Consider the following 21,113-nt stretch of genomic DNA (forward strand, 5'->3'; position numbering starts at 1 on the left):
CATCCTTATTTTTTCTTCGTTTGAACGCCATGAGAAAGGATTTTGTAAAGATAAAACCGATTTTAAATTCATCTTGAAAGAGATATTGCGGCTGGCTTTACCTTGAAAGTCGAGAACGGTCCAATCACACAAGGCCAAAATATAAAAAAAACAACTTTGATTCGCTGAAATCAAAAGTGGGAGGGTCTGGCACAAGGCCAATCTGAAACAAACCAATTACAGCTTAAGAATAATTAGGCACGTTGATTTTCTGATCATATATATATATTTTTTTCAGGCACATTTGACCAGTTCCAAACCACATTAATCTCAATAACTACTATTCATTTTGTATTGAATAATTTATAAGTGATATATAATTTTTCATGAAAGCTGGAAATAAAAAACGCCTTGTATTCAGGTGTGCATAATTATTAGGCAAGTTTTCTTTTACAGATAAAATAAGCCACAAAAATAAGAGAGAGGTAAAGATTTGAACTAAGATTACAATTTTAACACATAATGAAAATGTGCATGAGTTTCAGATGAATTTACAGGTTTCAATATTCATACTATGTTTACATATGACTCAGTAAAGCCCTGCCATTCATTTCTATTTATTTAATGAATCATAATGCGATCGTATTATTCAACGCACTATTATTATGTTTGAGACATCAACCACTGGTCGATGACCATAATGTTTGTATAAACTGTAGGTAACAACTGGTAAAATGTTCATCTAGGTCATAAAAAACATAATATTTTCTTCTCAGCCATGTCAACAATTGTCCGTGAGTGAAATCTCCTCCCATCCGTTGTCTGATTGGCCTTTCGCAAGGATTCCTGGGTAGTTAAAGTGTGCGGAGCCTGCATCTATGCGGGCTTCGCGGAAGACCGCTTCAAGGGTACAAAGGGGGCGCTGCTGAGCACACTTCAGAGCGTTAAAATGCTGAATGGGACGGCCTACGGACTCGTAGCCTCAGCGAGCACGCGCAATTTAAGTCCACGAGACCGAAAGTCCACATGAAGTGCGCCATTTGGGACAGGGTCAAACTGTCGATCAAAGCTCATAACGGAGTATATTGGACAGCCATTGATAGTACATCGGTTTTACACTCGTTGTTGCAGTGCAATGTGGGATTGAATAAGTGCACTCAATAATGTCCACTATGGTTTCGGACACTACAAATGTCTGTCCTCTCAAATAACGCCCTATTTGAGGGTATAGGGAGCGATTTCGGACTCAACCAGGGACTACAATGAGAGGTTTCAGGACATCTTTCAGGTCCGGGAGTCTCCTGCATATTGATAGAGGCTCTCTGACGGCCGCAAATTATATGCATGTTTGTTATACATTATTGGAAAGCAGTGTCTCAGCGAGCCTCAACAGCGCCACCTTGTTACCGGAGATAGCCTACACGATCCATTATCAATCTTTGTTTACACTGAATGTAATAAAATCAGAATCATTCTCGCGTTTCGATGCCTCCCTAGTTATGATTTGTCACTGAAGTTTTAATCAGGCTACTTATCCGGTCGGCCGAGTAAAATTCCACTTGTCCTAGACGAGCGTTAATGTTGAACCCTGTAGTTCCCTTTCAAAAGGGAACTCGCACTGTGTCGATGACGCTATGGGGCACACCCTCCTCCACGTGAACCGGTGTCTGAAAGCTTATCCAATCACGGCAATCGTTATTGACCGGCGACAGCCTATGACGTCACTACTAGTCCAACCCGGAAGTATAAAAGGGGCGCCTAGAGAACATGTGATCCTCTTTTCGTCTTCAGGGACTGTTTTGTTTGTTCGAGCAAACTACGCTTATGTTGATGGTCTGGCTGGTGATGCCTTGCGCTCAATGGCTGTGTTGCAACATATCAGGCTGATCTGCTGAAAGATTTGGACCAAGGTTAGGGTCTTTATTCGTCTATTGCGATCTCAAAATTCTGGCCAGTTGATAATACCTAGAATATCAAAATCAACTGCTGGCGGTAGATCCTTTTCCTATTTAGCACCAAAACTTTGGAACAGCCTTCCTACCATTGTCCGGGAAGCAGACACACTCTGTCAGTTCAAATCTAGATTAAAGACACATCTCTTTGACATAATACATTATAGACTTCTATAATTCAATATTAGGCTGCATAGATTAGGTCAGCTGGAACCGGGAACACTTCCCATAAATCCTGATGTACTTGTTACATCATGAGAAGAATGGCATCTACGCTAATTTTAGTGTCTTTGTTTATCCCAAGGTTTTCCCGCAGCCTGCCGGATCCAGGCCGTTTCCAGATCTGATGAAGGACCTTCGCCTGGACCCGATGTCAACGCAGTGCTGAAGTGCCAACTAGTCTCTCCCTATGGAGGATCCCTTTCCCACTCTACAGATAAAGAGTCGTCGGGAAAACTCAATTTGCGTATCTACCCCGAATTGATAAAATAAAATAAAATTCTGAATCAAAACTATAAGGAAACACCAGTAATTTGTTTAGGCTTGGTTTGTAGGGAATTCCAAACCTGCACACATATATTCAAACGCACATAACTATGGAACCCGTTCTTAATGCGCATCTGAACGCCATCAGCGTTTCTCACAGGTTCGCGTTTAAAGTCTGTGTAGAGAGAATGGTGTCGTCTTGGCGGCCCTAATTTAAAAACAAATGATCGTTGCGACAGAAGCGAATCAATCAAAACTAACTTTAGCTGGAAAATAACTTTATTAAAGAACCGCTATAAAGCCAAACAATCTTACGTTAAACTATACATTTATCTCTGTAAAGCTGCTTTGAGACAATCTACATTGTTAAAAGCGCTATATAAAAAAAAAAAGAAAAAAAGAAAAAAAGAATTCATAACGTTATGTAATATAGCGCGTTATAATTTGCCGTATATTCCCATATATTTATGAACAAATAACGATGATGGTGAGAGAACATTGTGCTTGATACATTTTTCATCTTCAAACCAAACTTGGGTCTTCAGCCGACAAAGTTTGAATCCCGTCTGGCTAGTGCGCTTCCCATAATGTTCACGCATTAGGTCAGTAGGCGCAGAGTAGACGGTCTTTTGTGGCTGTTTGAACACATTTGATCACACGAGCGTTTACACTACGAAAACAATCTGGTTGAATGTGTTTTCTTCCTCTGGAAGTGGTTAAAGCAACACTAGGGAAAATTTTTTACCTTAAAATAATGTTTCCAAAATCGTATCAGTGGCTCATCAAGTCGTAACAGGGTGAAAGGCACTTCTGGATTCGCTTTGCAGTCCTATATCTGCTATAACCACACTATGCAAGTTTGCCAAACCGGGTCGTGTTTCTGTAGTCCGAATGAGACATAGGAAAACTACAAGTTTGACTTGCTTTACGTCAAGCGTTACAATAGTCATTATTCCGTTTTTCTCCGTTTCTGATGTCGCAATACATCATACTTTCATGAAATCATGCATCATACTCTACCTTTTTTAAAAGGTAATTACTTACGACAGCGGTAATGGACAATTCCCCTTCCAACCTGTAGGGCGACCGAAGAGGAAAAGTTCCTTAGTGTTGCTTTAAAAGTGGACAAGCTCAAAAATTTTAGACTCCGTTTACACCTGTATTTAGCGTCGTCCACTTGTGATCCGATCGACCAAAACTCATCTTACTTTGAGAAACTGTTTATATTACAGACTGATGCCTCTGAGAGGGGTGTGGGGGCGGTGCTTCTACAGGGACCTAAGGAGGAACGACATCCTGTGGAGCTCATTCTCTCCTTAGATATTTTGGGGTTTAGATTTATATTATATTGAGTACTTTTGTTGAGTTAAGGTTAAGTAAAAGTACATTCCTTTTGGAATAAGTTTTTTTCATTTTCATTTCATTTTATTGTTTATTTTTACAGGGACAATGCACAATTAAAAGTAATTGCACCAGAGTTAGCTAATAGCTAGTTTTCATCTGCTGTCCCTGGGCAGGTAAACAAATAAAATAACATACAATATTACATATACACCACATAAATCATCACAATACATATGTCCAGGAATGTAAAATGTACAAAATCAGCATATAAAACAGATAATTTACAACACAGTCATTAATGGTTGCTGTTATTTGTAGCTTATGTAGTAGTGTTGTTGTTAGTCTTCCCCTGTGTGTCAAAATTGGTCTGATCAGCCAATATATAAGTACCCGTTGTTTCTTTTGTAGGAAGTCAGTTGTATTTTTGAGTCTTTTATGTTCAGAGCTTTAGTTACCGTCTGTTTATTTGACCTTTTTTTTGGGCCCAAAACTTTAGCTTTATTTTGTTGCCATGATTGTTGGGAAATAAAAATCCTTACTTTTGAACTTCCCTTGTGACTCCTCTTGCTTAACTGCTTGGTCCCTGACATAGTGTCACCGTCATGTTTAGTTTGTTTTGGTTTTCTCTCGTCACATGTGTTCCTTTGTTCTCTTTTAGTTAATTATCTTTGTGTATTTAAGTTCGTGCTTGAGTTCAGTTCTTGCTCCTGTATTGTTATGTATGGCAAGTTGGCTATTATCCTTGAAATATTTATCTAATAAACCTTGTATACCTTCATCCTCGTCTTCCTTGAACTTTACAAGTAGGCCCTTGCATTTTCACTTCTAAGTTTTGTCATAGATCAGGAATGTTTAAAAGCGTTTATTCTTTTCTATTCTTTGAAAGCATTTATTTAAAGGGGTCACATCGTATTTTTAAATACCCCAATACCCAACTTGAGAGTGAGTAAATAATGATGACAGAATGTTTTAGATTATTGAATTTGTTTTTGGGTAACTGTTCCTTCAAGTTTCAAGATTTCCCTGAATCTTTGCAATAATTCAAGAATGGAAACAAGAAAAGAGACTGACTCTGCATGCACGTTTTTTTTCTTTCTTTTTTTTACATAACCACAAAGATTATATTAAATAAGCATTTATTTAAAGGGACCATGTCATCATTTTTTATAAGCCCACTAAGATCCACTTATAATGTTCAAGACATTTAAAAAAAATGTTTTTATTAAGCTGAATGATTAATACAGCCTAAAATTAACACTAAATTAACACAAGTAAAAATCAGCGTTGGCAAGTATATGAAACGGTGTCAATCACCAGTTGGCCAGTAACATTTTTATGATTTCTAACAATGCAATGTTGTGAGAACATGAGAGCAAACATGACCGACGCTCGGATTGATGGACCAGCGCTGCATCGAAAGTTTAAGGCGTGCCAATTTAAACATGCAAGCGCAAGAAGCAAAAGTTTGAACTCAATTTGTTATTCGCAAGTGGTGTGGGAAGTTTCTGTGCGCAAAAGCGCGTGCCCTGAAAGCTGTGACTCAGACAGCGCGCGAATACTGTTCTTCTCTGGCCAATGAACGAACAGTGTATGATTATGATTCAGGCAGCATTACTGGTCAGAAGTCAGATTGGATCAGAACATTGGGAATCATTTTCCAGTTCCATCTGGTTGAAGATCGGAGTCACGCCAATATGGAGACGAGTTTGTTGAGGATCGGTGCCGATGGCTGTCGTGTCGATGAGGCCTTCACAGGGGTGATGAGGCTGACCCTTGAGGAAGGCGTTGTGGTCGTGTCTAGGCGCAGGTCCACCATCTGATCTGGATACGGCCCGGATCTGGCTGACTGCAGTAAACCTCAGAATAAACAGATAGACTAACATTAGCGTAGATGCCATTCTTCTCATGATGTTACGAGTACATCAGGTCAGGTCATCATAGTCAGTTAAACAGCTGAGAAAGAAAACACACATGTACAGTATAAGTAGGCTATATTGGATCAGTGCATTAGGTCTTAAAGTGACAGCAGCCTAATAATCCTCAAACAACAAAGGACATAAAAAATAAAAATAAAATCACTCACTGCTCTTGACTGAATAACTTTTGTAACTTTAATGAAGATTAATCTGTTTAATTTAGTAATTAATGCAGTGTTATTATACATTTGAATAATTTATTAAATTGAAAATAGTGAATTTTCTCAATTTTGGTGTCATACCTGTCACACTGTCTGTTTTTGCAAAAAAAAGTTTCATGACCGGTAAATTTTCTTAAGCCACCGGCCATTGGCAGGTCATTTCATAATCATATGATGACCTTTACACAGTTTTTGAACTGGACTGAATCAACATTAAACTGTCTTCAGCTGAATAATGGCACTACTGTCTTAGAGCTGCTTTACAGCACGACTGAATTCTGTTTGAGTCATTGATCATTATCCTCCTGTTTATCACTGTAAAGCTGCTTTGAACATTCTGAATTGTATGAAGCGCTATAGAAATAACTTTACTTGACTTTGAAAACAAAGCAACTGTGTCTGTGATGACTTGAGGACTTTTTTTCCAGTTTTCAGTCTCTCATGTTCTTGCTCAGACGTGGACAGGTTTGAGTTTCCCGTCAGGATGATATCCATCCAATCCTGTGTTTAATCCAGTGTGTTTTTGTAGTCTGGATGGTGTGTGTCCAACCCTGGAGAAGAAAAGCAAAAGAATTCTTAACTCTGACAGTCTATTACATCCCAGGCTTTGGGCTGGACTTCAGCAAGCCAAATCTGTGATTTCATATCCAATACAAAGATTTTATGAACATGTGAACTCATAATTGTCTCTTTTAGAGCCTCTTTAGCCGAAATGAATTCTGTTTTACTTAATTATTCTGTTATTTTCCTGTTTATACCGTGAAGCTGCTTTGAAACAAGTATTGTATAAAGCACTATATAAATGAAGGTGACTCGACTATAACAAGAACATTCAAATGAACTCTGGCCACAACAGCCATTTTGACATAATTTTGTGTGTATTTGACTATTCAAGCAATAAGACTTGAAACTGAACTCTATTCAGGATCGTATACAGTCTGAGCTTTCTGTGCGCGTGTGTGTTTCAGGTGTGTGTGTCAGACAGTGCGAGTGAGTTCATGGCTTATTGCAATTCCTTGCTAACAAAAATATAATGGTAACGCTAGTTACGTATGTAACTGTGGTTCTGTGAATTCCGGATGACCGCCAGAGGCAGTGCAAAGCACTAGTGGATAATCGCTGCGCCAGCTAGATAGATCGAGAAGAATATAACAACAAAGTCACGTCATGACGCAGACCGAGACGCGAGGATATAACCCACAGCGACTCGGTGCCCAGCCTCAGAATGCTTTCTCGCGCATTCCGAGTGACGAGGGACTCTGGCGGTCATCCGGAATTCACAGAACCACAGTTACATACGTAACTAGCGTTCTGTTTCATTCCTACTGACCGCCAGAGGCAGTGCAAAGCACTAGTGGATGACGCATATCAACACAGTCATGAGGAATGCCACCCACCTGCCAATATCAGGATTGCTCCAGAAGGACTGCAGAGCTCACATCATGGGAAGCAGCCACGTTAACCTTGTAGAACCGCGCAAAGGTACATGGAGAAGACCAGGTAGCAGCTTCGCAGACATCCGCCAAGGAAACTCCCCGTAAAGTGGCCCAAGACGAAGACACGGCCCTAGTGGAGTGACAAGTAACACCCACTGGTAAGGGTTGATGAGATCTATTATACGCCAACTTTATCGTCTCGACAATCCAGCGTGATAGTCTCTGTTTGGACAAAGATGCACCCTTGCGTACCTCACCATAACAAACAAATAACTGATCTGTCTGTCTGAAAGAAGCGGTAGACTTAACATAGCACTTTAAAGCTCGTACAGGACACAGAAGATGAGACCTCCCCCCATCTGTATCTGAGTGATTGAAAGGCGGCTGAAAAGCAGCCAGATGAATAGACTGATTCACAAATTGTGGTAACAAAACCTTAGGGAGAAAGGCTGGATTAGGCCGAAGAATGACCCCAGAATCCTCTGGTAACCAGCGTAAACACAACTCACTCACTGACAAGGCATGAAGTTCACCAACACGTCTAGTGGAAGCAACGGCCAACAAAAAAGACACTTTTAAGGACAACCACTTAATATCTGCAACATCTAATGGCTCAAATGGTGGTGTACAAAGGGACTCTAGAACAAGCGGTAAGTCCCACACAGGAAAAGGAGTAGAACGAACAGGCTTTAAACGCCTCGCTCCCTTCAGAAAACTACAAACAAGGTTATGAGACCCAAGGGAAGCACCAGCAACCGGGTCATGATAAGCAGATATGGCAGCAACATAAACTTTTAAAGTGGAGGCCGCCCTGTTGTCATCAAATAGATGCTGCAAGAAACTCAAAACTGTCGGCACAGTACAGTGAACTGGGTCAATTCCTTGATCTCCGCACCAAGAAGAAAATATCCTCCAACGAGCAGCATAAAGCTGTCGTGTCGAAGGAGCCCTAGCGTTGCCGATAGTGTTCACTACTGCCGGTTCACAATCCATTAACTGTGATCTGGACCCAAGGGCCAAACCCAGAGCTGAAGACGAGTTGGATCTGGGTGCCAAACACGGCCGTGCATCTGAGAAAGAAGGTCCCGTCTGGTGGGAAGCTGCCATGGTTCGCCTTGTAACAGACTCAGAAGGAGAGGAAACCATGGCCTGGATGGCCATCGAGGTGCCACTAAAAGCACCCTGTGCTTGTATAGGAATACACGATGAAATGTTTCCCACAGAAGTGGAAATGGAGGGAACGCATACAACAGGCAACTCGGCCACTCGTGGGCTAATGCATCCTGTCCCAATGGGCTGGACGTTTCGGCTCTCGCGAACCACCAGCGGCAATGAGTGGTCATTTCCGATGCAAACAGGTCGACCTCTGCCTTGCCAAACCGTTGCCAAATCATCTGTACTACATCCGGGTGAAGTCTCCATTCCCCCGGGAGCAGCAGATCCCTGGACAGAGCATCCGCCACTTGATTGTCCAATCCCGGGAGATGAACTGCCCTTATTGAGGCCAGCCGGCCCTGAGACCATGTGAGGATCTTGCGAGTTAGCAGTAAAGATGCAAGAGACCTGGTGCCGCCCTGATGATTCAAATGAAAGACCGTCGACGTGTTGTCGGACCGGACAAGCACATGACGACCCATCAGGTTTGGTAAGAAGTGTTGTAGAGCTAAGTACACTGCCTTCAACTCCAGGACGTTGATGTGTTCTAAGGCCTCCCTGGGTGACCAGTGACCACCAATTCCCCTCTGGTTCCACGTTGCCCCCCATCCTGTTAGTGAAGCATCGGTCGTGATCACTTCCCGACGGGAGGACACCACCCCTAGAGGCACACCGGCTTTCAGAAATGTTACCTTTTTCCAGGGTTTCAATGCACGGACACAGGCAGGCGAAACGACAATCATGCAATGGCGATGTCTCGCTGAATCTAGCCCTAAGCTGTTGCTCCACCTCTGAAGAGGCCTGAGGTGAAGCAAGCCCAAGGGGATCACGGATGTTGCAGCAGCTAACATCCCCATTAGTTGCAGAAGGACCCCATAAGGAAGTTTTGTCCCCTGACCGAAACGAGTAAGTAGCTGACAAATATTGTCTGTTCGTGCGTGAGACAATGTGGCAGACATTGTGATTGAATTGAGTGTTATTCCTATGAAGGTTATGGTCTGTTCTGGGACCAGATGACTCTTTGTGTCGTTTACAGTAAGGCCCAACTTCTGGATATGTTCCAACACAATCCTGGTGTTGTGTAACGCATGTCGTCTTGTTGGGGCACAGAGCAGCCAATCGTCTAAGTAGGGCAGAATCCCCATGCCCTTGGACCAAAGTGGAGTCAGGGCCGCACTCATGCATCTTGTGAAAACACGAGGAGCCAGAGATAGACCGAATGGTAGAACTCTGAACTGATAGGCTTGATTCTGAAAGCTGAATCTTAGAAACTTCCTGTGGTGGGGAGCAACGGGAACATGGAAGTAAGCGTCCTTCAAGTCCACACTCACGAACCAGTCTCCTTTCGTCACAGATCGAAGAACGTCGACTGTGCGTAACATTCGGAAAGGAAGAGACTTTAAGAACACGTTTAGGCGCCTCAGGTCCAGAACTGGACGAAAACTGCCATCTTTCTTTGGCACAAGGAAGTACGTGGAGTAAAACCCGTCCCTCTGATTGATGGGAAGAACTTTCTCTATGGCTCCTTTCAGTAACAGTGAATGAATTTCTAAGGAAAGGGCCATTGAACTGGTTACGTCTTTGACAACTGTCGGAAAGATTCCTGAAAACTTGGGAGGCCGGCGTCGGAATTGCAGAGTGTACCCCCTGCTCAAAGTCGCCAGAACCCAGGGGTCGGACACTGAATTTTCCCAGTAATGTAGATGCTGCACAGTGAAACGACCGACCGCCGGCCCCATAACTTCAGGGTTTTTGGCCTCTGCCTTTAGGACCTGTGGGGGGGCGCTGACGTGGTCTCCCCTGCTGGTGACGGTAAAAAGGGCGGCGTCCCTGGGCCTCCTCAGCCCCTCTCTGCCGCTGTGGAGCCTGAAGCTGAGAAACGTTCTGCTGTCGCACTCGATGCTCCGAGCTCGGATAGCGTGGGTGAGCCGGAGTCAGAGGCATTCTAAAAGGTGGTGTTCGTGGAACCTGAGTCAGTTGTCGTGTGGCTTCTGACAACTTCATTCTCTTTTCCAATACCTCAGAAACATTGGGGCCAAAAAGATGTCCTGGTACAATTGGCAGTTCTCTCAGTGTCTTCTTACAATCTTCAGGTAACCTTGCCTGAGCAAGCCATACCTGACGCCGAGCTGTTAGAAGGGTCGCTGAAAGTGTCCCAAGTTCCCGAGTCACATGACCCATAGTCAACAGAGCAGTCTGTAAGAACTGAGATGCAGAAGCGTCAACGCTCGCTGACTCTAATGTGTTTTTGCAGGCAAGAAGCAGCTGGCAGATAGTATTCTCAGCTCGAGTTATATAGGCTACCGACTCATATGCTTTCTTCAAGAAAGTGTCAGTACGTCCACATTGCGCACTCGGGCAGCGTACATTGCCTCTTAGAGCCTCATCTGGTGATACCACCAAAGCTGCAACCGGCTGTTCAATTTCAGGCGCCCGTCCTACCCCAATGGAGTCAGCCTCAGCCATTGCTGCAAGAGTGCGGGCTGTCTTTGACCTCCTCCTAGGCACATTGGGACTGGTAAGTGCACTGGAGAATTCTGTCACAAAATCCTTACACGGTGGCATTGCGAACACATTACTATCAGCAGCTTGTCTGAAGAACACATTGGTTTGAATGGGTTGGACAGGTGATTTGTCAAGACCCAAACGAGCCACCGCCATCTGCAGAACCTATAACACATCGTCTGGAGCAGATGGGCCTGCACCTGATGAATGTACAGACCCACCGCTTGAACCACCTGTAGCATATAGGTTAGAAAAAACATCGTTTGGGAGGGTGGGTTGTATGGCAGGTTCCACCGATTCTTCATCGAGAAAATGAGAATTAGACGCGCTCATGGAGAGAGCGTCAAAATCTATATCATGTGGGGGTTGGAAATCACTCTCATCCACTGGTGTGTTCTCAGTATGTGGGGCCGACACTGGGGGTTGTAGAGACTGAAGAAGACGTTTCATCTCAATCATTTCTGAAGAGAGAGAAGCTACAGTCTTCGATAACAAGTGTTCTGAACTGTCTTTGTGTGGTACAGATTTCTTCTTGCTAGGCGGAGCGCCAGCAGCTGCTGATGCGCGACGCTTTTGAGCGCGTCGCGGCTGTTGTGCGAGGGTAACAGGCGAGTTAATGTCTAACTCAGCAAGGCGAAGCTGTCTCTCTGACATCGGTAGCATACTACAATGCAAACACGGATCAGTCAAGGCCTCCTTCAGATGTTGAGCGCCTAAACATGATGGGCATCGATCGTGTCCGTCGTCGGGAAGAAGCGTATTCGGACACAATTTGCAACTTGAAACGGAGATGAGAGAGCTATGATCCATGACTCCGTAAATAACACGTCCTCGGTTAGCACCGTAGGCACTTAAAACTGTAATAGCACCCACTGAGCAGTTCGAAAAAATCTTCGGATAGAACCGAAAATTCTATAACATGAAACGCTCTCACAAGAAACGTAAAAGTCAAATCTGCCTTCGGATAGAACCGCGAGGCATTCAATGACTAGCACTACGGCGAGTAACTTATGCGATGATAATATAAATATATATTATATAAAACACATATAATGTTAGGTTTGCGGTGAACGCAACCTAAGCGCGGTCGAAACCAGCCACCGGATAGTACCGTGAAGCACAGAGTTTCGCCGACGCAACCACAAATAATCGTATGCACTCACCTAATTAAGAAAAAATAATCCAAGATAGTGTAGAACGCGCTGTCACAGCTTGGGAGGGCGAATCCTCGCAACTCAGGTAAGCTGCACGGGACAGCGTGAAAACAAACGACCTATCAAAGCGAGAAAGCGAAAGAGGCTGGGCACCGAGTCGCTGTGGGTTATATCCTCGCGTCTCGGTTTGCGTCATGACGTGACTTTGTTGTTATATTCTTCTCGATCTATCTAGCTGGCGCAGCGATTATCCACTAGTGCTTTGCACTGCCTCTGGCGGTCAGTAGGAATGAAACAGAACGGAGTGTAAAATGTTAAATTACTGCATAAATGGGGACAGAACCTCTGTCTAATGCGTGATGGCATTTAGTGTCTGGAATAGGCCCCGCCCACAGCAGAGATAACGAGACATGAAGTAGCTTTAGTTATACGTTTTGAGCAGTCGGAGAATTATCAGTTAAAACAAGTGTCTAAAACACATAAATAACTGCTCTATTGTGGATTTATTCTGCAATGAACTTGTTAGGCAACTTTTGACATGTGTTTGGCGTCGAGTGTGTTATTTTATATCGAGTTACTTTGACTTTGTATTGCCAGGCACAACCGTGATTAATTTGTGCATTGTCTTGTGTTTTATGTAGATCTGATTCATTCTCTATGAAGTGAAACCCCTATTTCCACGTTTTATATTTCCATTGTGCATGTAATATGTATAAAATATGTTGTTATTTAATGTGTTTAATGGATTGATTGTTTTATTCATGTAGTATTGTGCATATTCACCATTAGGTGGGGATGTTTCCCTTCACATTTAGTTTAATTGAGTTGTTCAGCATTTCATTGAGTTGATTTGTGATTTAATTCACTGAAAATGAATTATAATTGTCAATCTGCAAAATTGTACTCACTATGATCACAACGCAAAAAGATTACATTGATTTAAAATGTTAAAAAGAAGAGTAGTACTGTTTTAAATAAACATTTCTAATAAATGTATTTTTTTTAACTTAAATATGCAAGCTTGATAAAAATGATCATTCTAGAAGAAAATTTCAGATGCCACTTAGAGGCTTTTGCATCTGAACTCTTCATACATATACATATACACCGGTGCTCCACTTTTAAGTTTAGTTTGATAAACAGTGAACTGTGTTTCTTTCCATCTGTATTAGGATGCAATAAAACAGTAAGCTGTGTTTAGAAATAGGCCAAATGTTTTGCATGGTAGCTCATTTATAAAACAATAAGCCGGTCTGTCACAGGTTGAGGGACATTGCGATTTAAGAGACAGATGTTGAGATTGTCTGATTTGAATGGTTTTTTTACTAATTGATTTTTAAGAAAGCCTCATGTGAGCAAGACTCTGAGATTGTAGCTGGTTTTCTACTCTCAGAATATGATGTTGATGATGATATTATAATAAAGCTAATAAAAGATTTTACAGGATCCACCTCTTAGTTTCTTCAGCTGTTTTAATTCAGTGATGTATAGAAGCTTGTTTGCGCCACAGAATAAAAGGTAATTGCGCCTTTTTATCTCACAATTCACATTTCTAAACTCCTTATATCCTGCAATTCTGACTTTTTTCTCATGATTTCCAGCCTTGATTAATTTGGACAAAAATCATCCCTGCACAATGTCCATTGCATTGTGATGGTGGGAGTGGTCCTATGTGTGCATATACAATGCAGTTTTCTCTGTATATGTATATATATATGATGTGCATGGATAAATCATTTCTAATAAATTATTTCTTTATTGCAATATTCAATAAAAACAAGAATTGTCCAATTGTCCATTTCATGGTGACTTTAATATGTTGTTCAGGCAACACGTGCATACTATGATTATCTTCACTTTATGCATATTTATAATGAAACAAAATATGATATAAATCAAATAAAACCAAATCGGGAAATACAAGCATACTCTGTTTATCTTTAATGTATATTTATAATACAGAGAATATAGTATATTTATACATGAAAATTAGCTATTTTGGCTTTAAATGTAAACACCGTTGTTAATTCATGTGTATCGTCCTAATAAATAAAGTTAAATTTTTTTATTCAGTTCATTTTACAAAGTACAAATGTTGGTGATGCTTCGTTCCCTTGTTCATTCGCTGGTATCCTTAGGCACGCTCCGCTTTTTACATGGACTTCGCTGACTTGCACCTACATTTTCCTTTTGAGGAAATGTAATGATAAGTAAGACGGAAGCAATAGCAAGTAAAATGATGATTTATTGAACAGATGTTCACACAGGAAAACTCAGAACAGGCAGATGATCGCTTGATGACGAAAGTCAGACCAGGAACACAGACTGCAGGAGAGCGGTGACGCAGGGACTGAGATGGGCGATCCAGGGGTGAGTGAAGCAGAGAAGATAATCCAGAGGTGAGAACGGGAGTGAAGCAATCCGGTATCCAGTGAGACGGGAAACACGAGGAATACAGGAAACAGGCACGAACACGGGAAGCTTCAACAACGATCTGACAAACACAAGACGAAAGACAGGGCATTAAGTATTAAGTATTAAATATTGTTATTAAGTAAGCTGGCTAGATAGTCTGCAGCTGCCGCTGATGATGATAATAAGCGGTAACGCCCACAAGAAACAATCAGGAGACCCACACACACACACACACACACACACACACACACACACACACACACACACAAGACCAGAATGAGACAGCGGATCTACCAACCGTGACAGGAAATAGACATAATCAGGTTTAATAAGCTGGAAGGAGGTAAAAAAGACATATCACTTAACTTGTTTTACCATGAGGGGTCTATGAATTTTACTGAAATATACAAAGTATTCTAAATTGAGGATAACAAACAAAGTAGCTTAGTTGAAGACCGTGCTTGTTTGTTTTTAATAAATCTGAAAATAATTTATCATAATAAGAGATGATTTTCGACAATTACCCTGAATATCTGGGGGAAATGTGGGTCCCTCTCAATGTCTATGGTGGTTGCAGCCTTAGCTGAAGTTTTTACCTTGGAGGTCAGGAAACCGAGTCTTGTGTTTTCTCTTGAATTCAGCTTTCTCTTCTTCACTTTAGAGTCAGATACTGGAGGAATAAAAAATCATTAAGACACAATTGATGGAAAAAATCAATATTAGAGAACAAATTTTTATGTTCAAGAATTTATTTCTGGGGGAAAAAAACTAATTAACGAGTATCCTAAATGTTTAAGAGAAATCGTCTCGGTTATGTATGTAACCCTCGTTCCCTGAGTAGGAGACGTTACGCTGTGACGACGAATGGGGTTTCGCTTAGAAAGCCTCTCGCCTTCGAGTATTATAAAACGGCAGCCTTCTCTTCTCCACTTGGTTTAGATTCAGATACTGGAGGAATGAAAAATAATAATTAAGATACAATTGGTGGAAATAATATATTAATAATCTAAAAGAAAACAGTATCTTTTGTTGTTGTGGCGCTGGCTGAATTTCTTACCTTCAATGCCAGGAAACCAGGTCTGGAGCTTCCTTCTGAACTCAGCCTTCTCTTCTTCAGCGTGTTTAGAGTCAGAAACTACTGAATAAAATAAAAAAAACATCATTAAGTGACACAATTGGTGAAAATAATATACTAATATATATATAAACTTGACTTGACTATAAAAAGAACATTACAATGAACAAAAATTTGAAAACCTCACTACAAATAATCCAGAATTGAAGACAAATGCTAATAATCTACTCTGTCTGTTACTCTTCCTCACACCTGAAATCTCTGATCGAGTGAATCTCCTGAAGTTCTCCATCCTACAGTAGATCATTTCTAATCCACTTATGTTGTAAGATCTGCTGTAACGTCGGGCGTTTAGTTGGATCCAGGGTTAGGCACTGGCTAATCAGATCACTGCATTCTGTACACATTTTATCAAGGAGAGAGCTGGTTAGTCATGACCATGTGACACTAATGTTGGCATCTATGAAAACAGCATCTGAAACATGATTAATATAAGGTAAAGTGTTCTTTATCTTTGCTTTAAAGGTGAAGTATGTATTGTCTTCTGCACTAGTGGCACGTTGCGAAATTACAAAATAAAGCATATTTTAAAAAACCTACATCATCACGTCATCCCCAACTCAAACATCACAAACGCAGCTCTTACTGGTACTTGTGAAGGCATGTTTCAGGTCCAACATATTAGGAATACTTTTAGCTGTGTTGCATTTGTCTTTATGAACATTTGTCTTTTGATCTGTTCACTTTGACGAGTTCATGACCTGTTTAATCTCCGAAAGTAGAAATGCAGTGAATTTTGGCTTTCACTTCTGTGACTAAAGCTACATTTCTTATAGTATTTAACTATATATCAAAAATTTTACACACTTCACCTTTAACTGTGTCTGTACTGAGCCTTTTGCTTTATGTGTGTGTTCATCAATGTTATTAATATCATTCCCTCACCGTTGGATAAGCTGGTGTTCTGAAATGTAAGTTTGGCTCCTTTGGTTTCCGTTGGATTGTGAAAAGGAGGACATGCGTTCACCATCTCGTACAGCAACACTCCTAGAGCCCAGACATTTGCTGGGACGGCGTGAAATCGAGGTCCTGTGAAGATTTCAGGTGGGCAGTAATCCAGTACTCCTGTAAGCAAGACATTTGTGCATTGTTGAGCAATTTTTTCAAAGTGTCAAATAATCAGCAAGTCATTACATCCAGGTTTCCACACACTCCCAAAATGCTCACCAATGTAAATGTGGCTGTCGTAGCCATCACTACTAAGCAGCTGACCAGAGCCAAAGTCTATCAGCTTGAGCTCTAACGTGTCTTTCTTCAACAGGAAATTGTGTGCATGAACATCATTGTGAAAAACGTCATGATCAATGCAGTGTTGCACTGCCAGCACAGCCTGTCGCATGATGACCCGTGCGGTCGTTTCGTCCAGTTGAGGATTACGAATGATAAAGTCCAGCACGCTCTCGCAGGGTTCGGGATACTCCATCACCAGGGTGAATTTTCGAGGGTGCTCAAACCAATCGTGTAGTTCTATGACGTAGGGGCTTATGGGTTCTTGCCTCATCATTAGCAGCAGAGCCACTTCTGTAATGAGAGGTTCGGGACGCCCAGGCTAGAGAAAAGAAAAGAAGGTATTTTTAAAGGTACTTTTCTTTGATCTTTGTAGATCCGATCAACAGAGCCTTTCCAGGCTTATTTGTCCATTACATTTACACCTAATGCTTCCTACAGGTGTATTGACTACAGTAATCAGCACTTAAACAACTAAATACACATTCAGCTTTTGGCCAACTTACAATAGAAAGATAAAGATCGTTGCAAGTCTTCCGCATCCGCTTGATGGCAACCTGCAAAAATGAAAAAAGAAACACACTATTCAATAACAGTAACAGCATTCAAGCGCCTGACCTTACACATAACATTTACGATTTGAGCATCTAAGTATTAAATCATCTGTATTAAATATGTTTTGATGCGTGCAAGAGCAAAATGTTTATACAATTCAACAAGACTGCTTTACCTTTTTGCCATCAAATTTGCGTGTTCCCTCGAACACTCTTCCGAATCCTCCGGATCCAATCATCTCTCCCGCGTTATAGAGACTCAAAGGAGTCTGAAAAACAAACAGGAAAATATGAGAAATATATGAGCTTGCTAGATCCTTTGTTTTATAGTAAAAATATCAGTGCAGGTCGAAAAAATAATATTAATATTCTCTGAAAACAAGCCTCAAGATATCTTTAGTGGAAAACAAGACGATAATACTGTTTAAAACAATAATGACTGCAGATTTACCATGATCTGGCTCGACGCCGGAGTGATCTGGATCAGAATCTGGCTCTGAGTCCAGATCTAGTGGAGGAACGAAAGGCTCCACAACATCCACAGCTTTACTGCCAGAACAGCAGCAGGACAGACTCGTCCACAAGTTCCTGATGAACCGACACATTCTTTCCATCTTCTTATGTTTTGTAGGTTTCTCTGAAAAAAATAAAAAAAATAATTAGAAACATCTCTGACCTCACATTTAACAATGATATAACTTCCATTTTACTGTTAAATTCTTATCTTTAATGTCACAAATCCAAAGTAATGCAAATATTTCCAAGCTATCCGCCTGACGACGCCCTGTTTCTGCTTAATGCCTGCATAAATGTCCCTTAGCGGTGACCAACATTTTTTCACAATATTAAGTAATAATCATTTCATTTTATTTGTTTTCGGGTGTGTGTCAGACAGCGCAAGTGAGTTCATGGCTAATTGGCTTAACAAAAATATATTTAAAGAACGTTTTGTCCAACTAAAATATTTCAGAAAAATTTCGCTAAGAAACAGTAAATGTGACCAGACCTTAACTTGTCAAACATCTTAAGCAGTCACCATTCTGCCTTATTTCAGTCTCACCTGTGGAGCTCTTGTTCACATCCTCCATGGCACCCGGAGCAGTCGGGACATCTGAAGTCTCGACGGGAACTTGACCAGGCAGTGGAGGACACGTCCTCTCTTGGAAGCTGTCGGATCTGGACAAACTTCTGTTTCCGCCACTGCCCTGTTCATGTTGGCTCTCAGATCTGTTACTGCTCCTCTTCCTGACGATGTACGAGCCTGTGCTGCTCAAGCTCGACGACGACCCACAAAACCGCCGCACCACATCCCTCACACAGTGGGACAAAGATGGTGTGGACATGATGCCCGGTGGAGAATCTGTGGAAGCAGCTCCACTGGATCTGCCTGAGGCTGGAATATTCCAGACATTTTTAATAATATTAATAATCAAAAAATGCAACTTTCTATTTTTAGCAGTCATCATTCTGCCTTATTTCAGTCTCACCTGTGGAGCTCTTGTTCACATCCTCCATGGCACCTGGCGCAGTCGGGACGTTTGAAGTCTTCATTGGCTCGACGGGAACTTGACCTGGCAGTGGAGGACACGTCCAGTCTTGGAACATTTCTAATAATATTAATAATCAATGTCAGTGGTTACACCCCAAAAAATGCAACTTTCTATATTCAATGACAAATAATTTATGAACTTTATTAAAAGCCTATTCTGACCTCTGCGAGAGTGTTTGGATGAAGTGGACGGACGTCCATCATCTGGCCTCTGCAACTCTCTCTTCCTCTGAGCCGGACCTGTGGACACAGAAACAAACTCACAAGACAGAGGTGTTAAATATCCAGGAATAAGCTCCTGGCTCTGTGCCTGGCTCGGGCCTGGCATCCTCCTTCAAACTGTAATAAAAACAATAAAATACAATAAAATTCTCCTCAGAAAACCCCCTCCCAATAAAATAAAACAAATAATTAAATAAAACTCCAAACTCCCTCTAAAATGAGAAAAGAACAATCGAGTAGAAGTGTCCACAGAAATAATATGATAAAACTATAAATAAACTATGTAAATGATTATATCCTCCGATCTCCTTCTAGAATAAAAGTCTCTCTGAAATCCTCCAAACAGCTTCAAAATCGCAAGATCAGCACAGAAAATATTCAGCAAGTCTCTGAATCGCCTCGTCTCAACAAGCAGAAAGCGATTTAGCCTGTTGATATTTGCAGACAGAATTCATAACACGAACGAATTCATAACATAACAATAATGTGCTTTAGCAACAAAAATTCGAAGCATTACAGTTACAGCATTATTCGAAATGGCTGAAGTCGCGCGTGAGCAGAGCGCGTGAGCGCACATCGCATCTGGAAACAAACTGAATCAGGACTGAATGTTATTGTTAAATAACCATTTAACAAGTGATATAATAATGTATCATAACTGCTTAGCTAAAAATGTAATATGTTAACTTAAAGCATGAAATAAGATACCACGAATCAGTGAATTTGAGTCTGATTAGTGTATATTATCAGTAATAAATATATATAGTAGTAATATATAATATATCAGTAATATAAAGTAATATATATCAGTAGGCCTAATAAATATATATATATATATATATATATATAAAAATTGTAATCGTTCAAAAAAGTATTATGACATTTATGTCAATGCGATTCAGAGACGAATACTAATGTTGTCCACCAGAGGGAACCACAGAATAGCAAGTTAAAAAACTATGAAAATTGTTCATTAACTTGTAGTTAAAATAGCATATCAATTCATTATAGTTTCATAAAGTTGAATAAAGCCCAATAATGAGTTTGCAAAAACTTACAGACCATGATTTTTTTATTTTTTTTTATGATATTGACAACATATTTGTCAAGTTGCAGACATGACAGAATTGATGTCCAATTGAAGAAGAGGCACTATATTAACTGTCTACTTTTATATAGTACATATATTAATACTTCCATAAAGAGACACTTAAAAACTCATATTTTATTTGAAAAGAGACATGTCCATTGTATAACTAAATATCATCAACACAAGCCATTGTGCTTGAACACCGACGATCGCCTCAAGTTAAACTGCATTGTTTCATTTACCTTCTGTGTCATTGCCCACAACGCTTACGTGACAGGACTTGAAACAGCTAAAACAATAAAAGGCATGATGACTTACATCGCATCCAGCTAGCCAGCTCAGTCCAAACTCCATCATCCTTATTTTTTCTTCGTTTGAACGCCATGAGAAAGGATTTTGTAAAGATAAAACCGATTTTAAATTCATCTTGAAAGAGATATTGCGGCTGGCTTTACCTTGAAAGTCGAGAACGGTCCAATCACACAAGGCCAAAATATAAAAACAACAACTTTGATTCGCTGAAATCAAAAGTGGGAGGGTCTGGCACAAGGCCAATCTGAAACAAACCAATTACAGCTTAAGAATAATTAGGCACGTTGATTTTCTGATCATATATATATTTTTTCAGGCACATTTGACCAGTTCCAAACCACATTAATCTCAATAACTACTATTCATTTTGTATTGAATAATTTATAAGTGATATATAATTTTTCATGAAAGCTGGAAATAAAAAACGCCTTGTATTCAGGTGTGCATAATTATTAGGCAAG

The 21,113-nt window shown here is 40.8% G+C and overlaps 1 protein-coding gene across 3 annotated transcripts; it reads right to left on the minus strand.

Annotated features, from left to right (window-relative positions):
• Positions 1 to 14,082: 14,082 nt before the first annotated feature.
• Positions 14,083 to 19,840, minus strand: LOC311280129 (serine/threonine-protein kinase pim-2-like). Of its 3 annotated transcripts, none has more exons than XM_084392047.1 (10): positions 17,931 to 18,248; positions 17,656 to 17,748; positions 17,432 to 17,482; positions 16,866 to 17,247; positions 16,584 to 16,763; positions 15,891 to 16,035; positions 15,621 to 15,698; positions 15,415 to 15,511; positions 15,088 to 15,233; positions 14,083 to 14,642 (listed from the first exon to the last, which is right to left on the minus strand). In XM_084392047.1, exons 1-6 carry the CDS (start codon positions 17,931 to 17,933, stop codon positions 15,932 to 15,934), a joined length of 813 nt encoding a protein of 270 aa, XP_084248173.1. In that variant the 5' UTR covers positions 17,934 to 18,248; the 3' UTR covers positions 14,083 to 14,642; positions 15,088 to 15,233; positions 15,415 to 15,511; positions 15,621 to 15,698; positions 15,891 to 15,931. The 3 variants fall into 3 exon arrangements, with proteins under 3 accessions (XP_084248173.1, XP_084248172.1, XP_084248171.1); XM_084392046.1 differs by having other exon boundaries at positions 15,621 to 15,701; XM_084392045.1 differs by lacking the exons at positions 14,083 to 14,642; positions 15,088 to 15,233; positions 15,415 to 15,511; ... (2 more) ...; positions 16,584 to 16,763; positions 16,866 to 17,247 and adding exons at positions 18,540 to 18,872; positions 18,967 to 19,086; positions 19,191 to 19,840 and having other exon boundaries at positions 17,931 to 18,116.
• Positions 19,841 to 21,113: the final 1,273 nt, after the last annotated feature.

Source organism: Rutilus rutilus (assembly GCF_951802725.1).
Source record: "Rutilus rutilus genome assembly, chromosome: 20".
Classification (NCBI taxonomy): domain Eukaryota; kingdom Metazoa; phylum Chordata; class Actinopteri; order Cypriniformes; family Leuciscidae; genus Rutilus; species Rutilus rutilus.

Coding starts and splice junctions, on each gene's coding strand:
- LOC311280129 (XM_084392045.1), bottom strand. CDS start 19,356: ATGCCAGGCCCGAGCCAGGCACAGAGCCAGGAGCTTATTCCTGGATAT. Junction 18,873..18,966: donor TGTGAACAAGAGCTCCACAG/GTGAGACTGAAA, acceptor GGAATATTCCAG/CCTCAGGCAGATCCAGTGGA. Junction 18,117..18,539: donor TGTGAACAAGAGCTCCACAG/GTGAGACTGAAA, acceptor TATTTTTTTCAG/AGAAACCTACAAAACATAAG.